Here is a 12,780-nt window from a genome sequence, read left to right on the forward strand (position 1 = left end):
TTTGCTACTAAAAAGCCAAATAAGTTACACACTGGGGCTTTAACGAGTGTGTATGGTGAATGAAAATGTTTCTGTGTGATCCATAGACAGAAACACGTCCCTTAGTTTAATCTTGTAAATAAAACTTGAAGCCTGAATTTATTTTTCCCTCAGCTGAAGGGAAAGCGCCACTCTTAGGTCGCCGTGCGTCGTCATGGCGTCGTTGTTGCCGTGGTCTCACCGAGGATGAGCAGCAGCTCCTGCGCTCGGCCCAGAGCGAACACGGGGATCAGACATCGACCTTCTCTGTTGACGATGTCGTGGACCGTGTTGCAGAACCGAGCCTCTCTCTCCTCCCGCTTCTCGTGGATGTGAGTCCCGTAGGTCGACTCCTGACACACACACACACACACAACAAACACACACACACACACACACACACACACAGGTTCAATGTTAAGTGTCTGTGCTCTGTGTTTAAATAAAGATTGAACAGGTTGAACGGCTCCACTCACGGTGATGAGGATGTCTGGTTTGACGCTGGGGATCTCCGCCGCCATCAAGTGTCTGTCCTCCTGACGGGAGAAGTCTCCTGTGTACAACAACTACACACACACACACACACACACACACACACACACACACACACACACACACACACACACACACACACACACACACACACACACACACACACACAGGGATGCAAACGGGTCAGGATCAAAAAAGAGAGGTATTGTCTGGCGGGGGGGGGCTCACCATTAACAATATCACAGAAAAGTCAATTTCCAGTAGTTCAACCCCAACCAAGTATTGAGTGCATATAGATGGACAGTTTTCAGAAGGCCAACATTTCTATATTAAAAATGCTTTAAAAAAAATAAAAACCATTGCAATATTTCAATTTTGGAGATACTGATTTTTAGGTCTTCACTGAATGTTAGTCATAATTATTACTATTAAAATAAACTGAAGAAATAAAGACATGGGATTTAACATCCCATTCGGTGTGTAATGGACATATAGGCCTATATAATGTGTTAGTTTCACTTTAATTGAACACATTCTACATGGCGGAGGCGACGTCTTTCCACTTAGGGCTTCCTTCACCTCTGAAACGGGGCAGAGCTCCGTGGAAACACCTGCCTGACACAGCAACGTAGGGAACCGTGCACGTCCGTGGAGCTGTGCGCCGCGGACATGCACGGGGGGAAAAAACGGCGTCACCGCTTTGGGTAACGTGCGTGCATGTCGCGCGTCTACATTGGAGGTCGGCTGTTATCAGTGTAATCAGAGACCATGAATGAGTTCGCCTCACGTGATTGTCACTGTCAGCCTGTTAGAAAAACATTTTACTGACCCGAGCTGAGACGCTGAGACCCCCCCCCCTCAAAACAAAAACTCTTCGGATCTGAACGATTCACACAAGTCACCTAATTGACCCTTCGCGTAAGCCCCGCCCCCTTGGTTACTGTTGCTACGCCGGGCAAGCTTTCACTCCCAGCCATGCTCCTGGCAGTATTTGGTATCGATTTCAAAGGAAATATCAGCAAATTTCTGGATAAACTGTTCTGAGATAATAGAGAGAAGAAATCACAAAGAGCATTCATAGTTTTCAGTGACGTGACTCGCGCAGGAGGATAAAACATCTGTTCAACGACACGACTGGACAATGTACAGAGCAGCAGTAAGGACCGGTAATTTTACCGTCTATCAACCCACCAAGACTTAGGTCATCTCACTGGTCATGAAACGTTGTCAAACTCTAAGTTTTTGGGCGATTGTGAACCACATACAGTTTTCGCTGCTGTTTTGTTTTCTCCCACCGCTGTATCAGTCAGTGAAAGCAGTCCCTGCCTGGAGGATCCCTCGCCTAAAAGCCCAGGTAAAAGCCCTAAAAGTACAGCTGTCATTTCGGAGGTGAACATATGGTTTTCCCCATATCTACACTTGCTCAAGTCGAAAAAAAAAGTCCGCTCATATCTGAACATCTCTATATTGCTGCTGCCGCCGCCGCCGCCGCCGTAGTAGCAGCAGCAGCAACAACATCCTTCTCTACAAACAAATGATTTTCGTCCTAGTCTCAAAAATGTGTCCACAAAAGCAAACGTAATGACTCACTGCTGAAAGCTTGCCAGGCCTGTAGTTACGGTTGCTAACGAAGGATTGGACAATAGCCGTTTGTGGGAGGAGTTGGCGAAGGGTCAATTGGTCATGAAAAAAGCGAGTTTCGCTTTTCGGCGCGCTGTTTGCATCCCTGTGTGATGTTCAGGGACAGTCAGGACAGTCTGAGGACTGACAGCTCTGAGGTTGAAGTTTATATTAATGCACCATGACACTGTGGCAGGTCTCTGTACTAGGGATGTGAATCTTTGGGTGGCTCACGATTCGATCCGACTTTTAGGGTCACGATTCGATTCAAAATCGATTTTCGATTCAACCGATTCTTGATTTTCTTTTTGCGATTTTTAGTTTGCTTTATTAACACCAGACCATGTGAAAACGTTGAATGATGATGATGTCTACAGACTATTATATCAGAAGCCATATTTCCCCCCCAAAAATGCACATCACATGTTTCAGATTTATTCAGCAGCAATATATTCGAACCATTTTAAAGTAAACTGCTACATGAAGCTGATTTTATAGGCTACTCTCTTTTCAAAAGCCTGGACTGAAGGATGTGAATATTTGGGTGTCTCTTCGATTCAAAATCAGTTCTCATGCACATGCACATGGACATGTAGCCTATCACCTGTAACAAAGGCTGCTAAAAAAAAAAAAAAAAAAAGAGACGGCACTCTGCTCTCAGGCCAGCTCACCTGCAGCCTGTCTGCAGCGCCACAGAGGAGCTGTCAGAGCTGCTGCTGCTGCTGCTGCTGGTCCTCTCTCTTCAGCCTGCTGTTTGGCTGCACTTTGTATGAGTTTAAAAAAGTGAAGATCTAACGTCACCTGAGCACCGATCAGCTGATCCAGAGCGCAGTGGATGTGGCTGCTCACACCGTGTCCTAACTGGATGCGACGCGAACGAGCGTCCGACAATCGCGTCACATCTGACGCTCTCTGTCCACACTGAATCCGTGCGTCTGTGGGAATGGAAGCACATCAGCTGTGCGCTCGCCCGCTCGACAGACTGGAGACGTAACTACCCGGTTAAAAGATGGGTGAATTGTGCCTTTTAAACAGAAAACAAGTTTCTTGAAATATAGAGCCAACAGCAAGTTGTCTCTATAGTGTAGGAACACGAGTTGTAAAAAACATAATGCAGGGTTTTCTGTAACATTATAAGACGGCGCACCGCCCCCCGCCCAAGATGAATGAAGAGGCTATTAAAAAAAAAAAAAAGTCCGCTAGTCTCCTTGAAGCGGCTGTTATGTGTCTCTCTCTGGCGGTGTCAGCTGATGTGCACATCTGCAGCAACCCAAACAAATGCACATGTTACTGTTGACTGGCTCTATTCCAGCCACATGATTGGTTCGACGCGGTGGAAATCTCATTATCATTGGTTATTTGTATTGTCTGCCAAAACATGGATGAATGAAACATATCGACCACGTCTCATATTTCTATTGAGGAAAAGTTATTTCACAATTTATAGACACAACACCGACAAGCACTGAGAGCCGCATGTTGCAGTGACGTTATATAGGCTATAAAAAAAAAAATCCGCAAATAATAAGCCGACGAAAAGGTGCAACTTGCCACTTAACTTCTTGTCGATGTATTATTTGCGGGGGCTTTCGGGGGATCTGCTGACGGTGGAGGATCTGGGACTGATTCACTGTGGACCACCACCAGTCTGATCAGGTCCATCACAGCACAGCAGCTGCAGCACTGCCCCGCTGTCACATTACTCTCGCGTATCAGCTCAATCTGTTTACATTAAACCGACATCAGGAGAATAATGAGAATTATGATTAAAAATATATTTGTTTCGAATTTTGGCCCCTGGATCATGATTTTTCGCATTCTTGGTTAAAAAAAAAAAATCCTCTAAAAAAAAAGACAGTTGGGATGCATAATGTGTCTCATAACACTGTGCGTCACGCTAGGGGTCGGTGGTGTTTTATTCTAGGGGTCGGTGGCGGCTGTGAGACAGCAGCGGCTCCACGGTGAGGGGGGGGGGGGGGGGGGGGGCAGCTTCTGCTCACCTGACTCTGTGCAGCTTCTTCATTAAATCCAAACAGTCCGACACAGCGACGCACTGCTCCTTTGACTCTAAAGTCTCTGTAGCTCATCAGCCCGGAACTCGCCGACATGGATCAGAAGCGACGGCGGCGTTTGGCCTCAGTAGCCATGTTTCCATCCAAAGTGATTCGAATTACTGGAAAATGCGCATTAAAAGAAATTCGAATCATGTGTGTTTCCATCTACGGACTTTGCATCCCCCCCCTCCCGGCCGGACGGACGGACGGTCTGATTTGAACACATTAGCGCGATTTAGCGCATATGTTTATTACCGTCATAACGCGACCCGTGTGTGTGTGTGTGTGTGTGTGGGAGAGAGAGAGAGAGAGAGAGAGAGAGTTGCGCCGCCCCATACTTTATTAATGATAAACGCTGGATTCGCTGGTTGATAAGTTTGGTTTTTACTGAGGAGGAACTATGAAGAACTGTGCAGTAATCACAAATGAAGGTGTGTGGGGGCTTTTATTTTGCCGTGGCGATGCGCCACAATTAATTAATTGTTGTGTGACAGCGGAAACCCTGATGTTGTCTTGTGAGTGAACTGCAAACACGGGAGTAGACGGAGTGAAAGTGCGCTACGTCACACTTGATTCGCATACAGCTGTTTCCATCCCATTCGAATCAACCAAAACCCGGCCATAGCGAGCGTATTTCATTTTGTGCGAATCAGGGGATTTTAATGCGAATCACGGCGTTTCCATCATCATTTTCCGATGCGATACATCTCGATGCGCATCTAAACAGCTGATGGAAACGCACCTAGTGTCTCGGACTTCCAGAGCAGCTACAGCGCAGCGTTGTGACCTCAACCATGGTTGATGAGAGCAGAAATGTTGTTGTAGGCCTGTGCATATTCTCATTTGTCCAGGTCATAGTATTTCAAAGGAGGTTAAATCGAAAGCAACTGGACTTATACTGAGTCTCCAGACCAGTTAGTTGGACCAGTCCCAGCCTGGTCAGATGCTACATGAACTGATGAAGCCTCTTGGATGAGAGGTGAAACGTCTTCCTAGACAAATAACTAAGTCCAGTTGAACCTGCTTTGAAAAAAAAAAAAAGTTGTTGGCGGGCTCGTGAATTTTTTTTTGACACGAGTCAAAAAGAGCGTCAAACCGCGTATCTCGCGTTTGGTCGCGCGTCACAACTCGAGCGAAAAAAAAGCGTTCCTCGTGTTTGGTGGGAAGCCCCTTGTGGGTCTTCCCACCAAACACGATGAAATAGACGAAGACGCGAAGGTCCCGTCGCCCAAAAAGAATCGCGTGTATTGCGTCGCAAAAAAAAAAAGTCGCGTCTACCGCGTCGCGCGCCTAATCGCGTCTCGCGCCTAATCGCGTCTTTGCGTTACGGCCTTTTACACCGCGGACGTAACGAATAAACGGTGACGGTGTGAACGAACAACATAGAACAGGACCAGACGTGGCGTTGTTTCCTCTTTTCACCGACAGCTCCACTCTCCATTACTTTCACTAACTACTGTTATTGTTGAGGCCAGAGAATTGTGGGATTTGTAGTTTTTGACCAATCGCAGGTTGTGCTCTTTCTTTTTGTGATTTTCCTGGTTCACACATGTATTTTTTTTTTAGGGGCAAATGCGAGTGAAATGCTCGTCCATGGTGGGCATAAGAAAATTTAAGACCTGTCTAAAATGATTTAAGACTTGAACACAATAATTCAACAAATTTAAGACATTTTAAGGCCTAAAATTTAGATTTTCAAATTTTAGACTTTTTAAGACCCCGTGGATACCCTGTTATTTCATATAAAAGTTTAAGTGCATGCATATTTTATGATGCTGTGTATTTCAGGTGTAGGTTAATATACACACACCTCAGGAGGCCTGTTGACTGGTTAAAACAAGGTAATCAGTAGATGGGAATTAACTTCAGATTTAGTCACGGATCACCTTCAAACTCTCCTTGTCATGATATTTGAATTAATTATACATCAACACCAGCATATATAGGATTAACACAACATACAAATGAATAAAATGATCTAAAAGTATACATTTGTTTATTATTAATTGGATTATTCAACAAAATGTTAAAATTATAAAACCATCCTTCAACTTAAAGCCCGAGGCGACGTCTTTAAACAGTTTATTTTGCTCATCAAATGAAGAGAAATTGACTCTGGAGCCTGAAGTCTGTGATTATTGATTAGGATTTTCAATCAATCACTTTTTAATCAAAACACAGCTGCGTTTTAATCTTCACTGTTTCTGCTCCAACTAAGATAAATAAATCATAATAACATCTGTTCTTTGTCGCAGCAGAGAGAGTGAATCACTGCGATTCATATGTTTATAATTTACATAATGTGATATTATGTGATAATGAAGTTTAGGTGAAGAGGTGCATTCTGGGAAATATTTTTTGTGAGTTGATGAAATTACTTATCAATATGCGCTTCCATTTAGACATGATGACGATAAAGTGCAGGACAACACGGTGTTAAAAACAGTTTCTTTTTTTAAAAGGATTTGTATTTCCATGCTTTTATTTTGAAGGGATGCTGCATGTTTTAGAAGCCTTACTTCTGATTTCCTGTTTGTCAGACTCAGTTTATTGATCTGGTCACATCGATTATTGATTGAAATGTTAAATTTTTCTAATTTATTTACTTTACGTGTACATACTTTCTTTTCTTTGTCTTGTTTATTTGATGTTTGTTTATTTTATTTCATGCTCTTATATCTTATGTTTTGTATTTATTTATATTTACAAGTTTACTATTTGCCTTATTGGTTTGTACATCGATTTATTTGCAAAATAAAGTAAAAAAGCAAAAAACAAAACACCAACAGAGGGTTGAACAGCTGAGTCATGTGAGTGGCGGTGAGCGTCCGTTACCTTGACGCCGGCGATCTCGATCATGAACATGGCGGCGCCCAGCACGTGTCCGGCGTGGTAAACACCAGAACTTGATGCCGGCCACTTCCTTCACCTCGTGGAAGTTGATGGTCTCGATCTTCTCCATGCTGTCCTCCAGGTCCGTCTCCGTGTAGAGCATGTCGTCTGCCGAGATGTTACTGTCACACACACACACACACACACACACACACACACACACACACACACACACACACACACACACACACACACACACACACACACACGCAGCATCAACACACTGCTGTGTCACAGCTCCACCTGAGCGACAGGCAGCATCACTCCCTCTCTCTTTGTCAGCTGTAAAGTGACTGAGTGTGAGAGTCTGTGAGGGTCCAGATACTATAAACATGGATGGAACAGCACCTACCCACTTTCATGTTACCTTGACAACAACATGTTGACTAATAATTTACAGTTTACTTTCAGAAGCACAAGGTGTGTGAGGGACAGACTCACAACAACAGATGCTCTTGGATCAGATCTGATCAAATCATCTAACAATAACCAAAAAACTACTGTGTGTGTGTTGTTATGTGTGTTGTGACAGGAAACAGCAGCGAGTGTCCTCCTCCTGAAAACGCTCCCGATAAGACGGCGTGTCTGGACAGCGGCGAGTGTCTGGACGGGGAGTGCGTTCCTTTCTGTCAGGCCGTCCTGAAGCTGCAGCCCTGCGCCTGCAACGGTAACGACCACACCGGCGTGAGACCAAGGTGGTGGTGGTGGTGGTGGTGATGATGATGATGATGCATCCGTCTCAGTCTTGTATCTGTTCCCTCTCGTCTCTATAGAAACCAACGCGTCGTGCAGAGTCTGCTGCCGGAGCACCAGCGGCATCTGCGCCCCCTACCAGGACAAGACGGGCAACTTCCTGTTCCTGCGTAAAGGGAAACCCTGCACCGTGGGCTTCTGTGACGGAGCGGTGAGTGGAAACACACACACACACACACACACACACACGGCAGCTTTAAAACACATTGAAGACAAACTTCTAGCTCAACTACTATGAGTGTGAAAACTATTTATTTGGAACTGAGTTTAGCTGTAATCACAAAGAAATGGCTTAAACCATCTGTTGATGAATGGTATGACATCACACTCATTCCAAATTTGAAGACATCTGAAAGCATTGGAAAGGTATATTTCCCTGAAAAGCCCCTCTTTTGTTTAAGTTTTTGGTTAATTATTTATTTCCTTGTGTTATTATAATAGAAAACACCCCATGTTCACGTGTTATTATATAAAATGCTTTGTAAAAGGGGGAAACCCCCCCCCCAAAAAAAACACATTAAAGACAAGCGGGATGTGAGTGTGTGTAGGTGGGTTTACATGGAGACTTTTTCCTCTTTCTGATTGAATCCTTTCTGAATGAGTCTTTCAGGTCAACTGTTTACATGATTTGATTTTATTGTTTTATACTTTTGATCGATTTAAGAAAAGGTTTATTCTGCCTCTGTGAAACCGAATGAAACTTGATTTGGTTTGGGCTTGTTTGTTGTGATTGAGCTGTTTATATGGAGCATTTTCATTCAGTTTGGACTCTAAACCGAATCTAATCTGAATATTTGGCTCCATGTAAACACAGCTTGTGTGTGTATGTGTGTGTGTGTGTGTGTGTGTGTGTGTGTGTGTGTGTGTCTCCTGCAGGGGAAGTGCATGAAGCAGGTGCAGGACGTGGTGGAGCGTCTGTGGGACTTCATCGACAAACTGGACATCAACACGTTTGGGAAGTTTCTGGCCGACAACATCGTGGGGTCGGTGGTGGCGTTCTCTCTGCTCTTCTGGGTTCCTATCAGCATCCTGGTCCACTGTGTGGTGAGTCGCTCCGTTCTGTCTCTGTCAGGAACTAAACTACACACTGTCACACTGTCTGACTGACGCGTTACAGAGATGTATTACGACTAATACTAAGGGATTAAGGTGCTACAGCCAGAATCTGAAGATGATAAAGTCTTTCCTGTCTTTAGTCTGTATAGATCAGGTGGACAGTCATTTAAATATATATTTTATAAGATGTGCAGAGATTAGTTTAGTTTACTCTTGTCTTTTGTCTTTTCTTCTGTGAACAACCTCCTTCAGGATTAATAAAGTTTCTTTATCTTCTTCTCTCAGGACAAGAAGCTGGATAAACAATACGAGCAAACCACAAAGTCTCTGTTCTTCCCCAGTGTGAGTATCTGATTGTGTGTATTTTAGGGATGTCACAATTACTTGTTTTTCACAATTAATGTAATGAAATTGCAGCAAAAGGAGGAAATATGTCTGATACGAATCATTACCTGGGAGAATGGAGGCTCTCTGCCTTCCACCTAGCGTCTCTTGGCTGAAAACCAACCTTGTAAGATCAGAGCCTCCGACCCGGTGTCCCAGCTCTCGTCTCTGCGGCACCGCCACACAAACGTAACCCGTAATCTCTTGTTGATGACAGATAAGACTACACAGATATACACATGGTAACATGGTAGATGATAAATAACGTTATCCACCGCTCCATGGATTGATTTCTCACCGGCTTAATTGTTGAAAACAAACGCACATGGAGGAGAGGAGGGTTAGAGACAAAGAGGAGGAGAGAGTTCATCTTTAACCATCAAACTAGGGATGTCACGATTACTTATTGTCACAATTCCTCGTGGTATTAAACGCCACAAGTAATCTATCGTAAAGATTTCTAAATACTGTCACTCTCCAAAAAAGATTATATCGGAACCGTATCGGCAGATGTAGCGCCAAAGTAAAGCTAAATGCACAGATACTGGTCCATTTACCTCACGTAACATTAAATTGGTAGGAATTTAAATGTCAGTGTGCCATTTGTAATAATAAAATGTAAAAAATTATTAAAATAAACTCAAACATTTGGTATAGATGACAATTAATGACTTCAATATTTCAAATACTTCCTCTGGGGGAGTAATAATTGGTCCTATATTAATGATACTTAAAATATTTTGTGTATATTATCAATAATGTAGTTATATTTTGACTATATTTGATTTTACACATTCATATATAGTGTTGTGAAATTAATTAATGCATAATAATCGTGGTAATCGTACTACCGTGATTATTTATCCAAGAAAATTTATAATCGTGACATCCCTACACCAACTCAACTGACTCTGTTCATTTTCCCAGAATGCCGAGCTCCTGAGCAGCCTGGAGTCTGCGTCCGTCCGGATCTTCAAGCCTCCGACCTTCCCGACCACCAACCTGCGCTTCCAGCCGTCCGGTCCGCAGCAGACCAGCACGCCGCCGGTCTCCGGCTTCGGCTTCGGCCCCGGTCCAGACTCCTGCTGTCATCATCCTCCTCTTCCTCCTCACCATCCTCCTCCTCCTCCTGCGGTGGCGGCCCCTCCCCCTCCCCCTCCTCCCCCACCTCCTCCTCCCCCTCTGGACTCCCCCCGCATGGCCACCATCCAGGAGGACCCGAGCTTCGACTCCCACCTGGACGAGGAGGCGCTGCAGGAGGCGTTCGGCCGCCCGGCGCAGCGCTCGGAGCAGCAGCGGCGCTCCTTCGAGGACCTGACGGAGACGAGCGCGGTGAGTCGCAGCGAGAAGGCGCTGATGTTCCGGCTGCAGAGGCAACACCAGATCGACACCAAGGAGACGCAGTGCTGAGGGACGGGACGGGACGGACGGGACGGGACGGACGGCGCCCGGTTTGTCCCGCTCACGTCCTCCTGTGCTGGTTTCACAAACTTTTACGACTTTTTTTATTTTTTATTTTCTTAAAGCGGCTCCGTCCTGAAGCCGCCGCACTGACGCTTTGTTGCTGCAGCAGATCTCAGTCTGATCACATCGAGACACATTCAATCAGAAAAACGTTTTTAATGAATTTAATTACAATCAGAGTTCAACCGATTATCGACCGATATTTCCCTTTTTTTTTTTGATAATCGATATCGGCCGTTTTTTTTCACCGATAACCAATAAAATAAATGTATTTTTAAACGCATAAACGCACTCCTTTGGCTCTAACGAAGCCGTCTCTCTTGGCTGTTTAACAATGTCCCAAAGGTTTTCACAGTGAACAAAACAGAAACAAACTGTTGACTGTATTCAGTCTGATCCCTGGTGTGTTATTTTTAAATTTTCATTTTTACTGCAAATGAATATCGGTTAAATATCGGTTTCCTTGATTACTAATGATCGGTATCAGTATCGGCCCTGATAAAACCATATCAGTTGATCCCTAATTATAATAAGAAAAAGAAAAAGAAACAAAACGTCTCCTTCCAGTCGTCCTCCTGTGTGGTCAGACCGTGGTTTCAAATCGCTGCTCCGTCCGTCCTCTCCGCGTCTCTTTAACGTCCTTTAGTGACTCGAACTAACATATTGTCCTGTTGAAGCTGTGGCAGCGAGGGGCCGCTGCTGGGTATCGAACCTTCTCCAGGTATCAAACCGTCGTTGGTGCTGATTGAACGGTGCTCAGATCAGATTCCACAATCAAACTGTGTTTAACTGTGGTGATCGATCATCTGTTCAATACTTTTATTCGTCCAATAAAATGTCGCTAAAGCTCCGATTGGTCCCCGCCAGCCACCGTACAAACTCAGACCAACTCGTCTTCTGATGACACACTACACGATACGACCAGCAACTGTACGCTCCTACGTCCGTTTTTAGTTCTTGAACGTCCCACCAAAGATTTTTTTTTGCTCCTGAATGTTACACGTTTATTTCTGTTACATAAAGTCGTCGTTCACTTTTATAGCTGAAGCCCGGCTCTCGTTTTAGTTCCCTAAAGGCCAAATGTAACGCTTGTTGTAGCTCAGTCATCAGTCAAACTGTTGCTGAGTTGAACTTAATGTTTCAAAAAGGTTCAACTTCAATATGACAATCATTTATGTGCACAGAGTTTCTGTCTAATGAGAGAAAAACATTTATTTCTAACTGACGCTATTGAGACAAAGTGTTTGTCACCAGCATTTTATAGAAACAGCATCAACACAACATGTTGTAATAATGGATAATGTTGTTAAAAGCTTTAGAAATATTATATATTTTATCACAACAGCACAAAAAATGCCAAAGATTTGACGTTGTCAACTTCTAATTTGTGGTTATTTGATGTTTTTTTTTTGTCTTTACATCAGAATCAATTGTTTTTTTTTTACTGTGTGATAGACTAATTGATTAATTAATAGTCAAAATGATTATTAGTTGCAGCTTCAAAAGGTCAAAGTGCACTGAGAGTCAATGACACGTGCAGCTGCCAAATAAAAAAACAGTAAAAGTCAAAAACACAGAGGTCAAAGTTTTATTTTTAAGGCTCAAAATGTTTTTATATTCTATAAATGATATTAATAAAGTACAAATAGGGTTAAAATAGGTTTGGAGAGTTTAAAGGGTTAAAAAGTGTTTCTGTTTTAAGACTCAGTGGGAATCGAACCCTTGAACGTGACAGTGTTAAGTGCCTTCAACTCGACCCACTGAGCTACATGACACCGTATTTTATATCACATAAATGTTCATCATCTCCTTAAAACCACTAAAACCTGTCAATCAATTGTATTTACTGTGTATCACATCTGCAACAATAAGCTGATTAATTGATTGAATGTTGATCAGCAATGAAACAAATAATTTAAGTCGTTTTTCAGTCAATAATTGTGATTGATAAATGGATGGCTCAACTGTTTTGTTTTTTTTTTATAATAAATTGAATATTTGATTGAAGGGACTTTTGATACATTTTAAGTTACATTGGGCATTTTTT

General features: G+C 43.4%; 2 protein-coding genes across 2 annotated transcripts; one reads left to right on the forward strand and one right to left on the reverse strand.

Moving 5' to 3' along the window:
- Positions 1-220: 220 nt before the first annotated feature.
- On the reverse strand, positions 221-7,069 carry LOC146960349 (cleavage and polyadenylation specificity factor subunit 3-like; the record flags this gene model as incomplete). Its single annotated transcript, XM_085772447.1, has 3 exons — positions 7,020-7,069; positions 495-584; positions 221-371 (listed from the first exon to the last, which is right to left on the reverse strand). Coding segments are annotated over exons 1-3 (271 nt in total), but the record flags the coding sequence as incomplete, so codon positions are not given.
- Positions 7,070-7,592: 523 nt separating this feature from the next.
- On the forward strand, positions 7,593-10,679 carry LOC146960350 (disintegrin and metalloproteinase domain-containing protein 17-like). Its single transcript, XM_085772449.1, has 6 exons — positions 7,593-7,743; positions 7,850-7,980; positions 8,706-8,873; positions 9,171-9,227; positions 10,197-10,403; positions 10,482-10,679. The coding sequence occupies exons 1-6, from the start codon at positions 7,593-7,595 to the stop codon at positions 10,677-10,679; spliced, it is 912 nt and encodes a 303-aa protein (XP_085628575.1).
- The last annotated feature ends 2,101 nt before the right edge of the window (positions 10,680-12,780 follow it).

The sequence above is a fragment of the Trachurus japonicus genome, unplaced genomic scaffold (assembly GCF_045865225.1).
Source record: "Trachurus japonicus isolate A0001 unplaced genomic scaffold, Traja_1.0 AP030484.1".
Lineage (NCBI taxonomy): Eukaryota > Metazoa > Chordata > Actinopteri > Carangiformes > Carangidae > Trachurus > Trachurus japonicus.

Coding starts and splice junctions, on each gene's coding strand:
- LOC146960350 (XM_085772449.1), top strand. CDS start 7,593: ATGTGTGTTGTGACAGGAAACAGCAGCGAGTGTCCTCCTCCTGAAAAC. Junction 7,981..8,705: donor TGGGCTTCTGTGACGGAGCG/GTGAGTGGAAAC, acceptor TGTCTCCTGCAG/GGGAAGTGCATGAAGCAGGT. Junction 9,228..10,196: donor AGTCTCTGTTCTTCCCCAGT/GTGAGTATCTGA, acceptor TCATTTTCCCAG/AATGCCGAGCTCCTGAGCAG.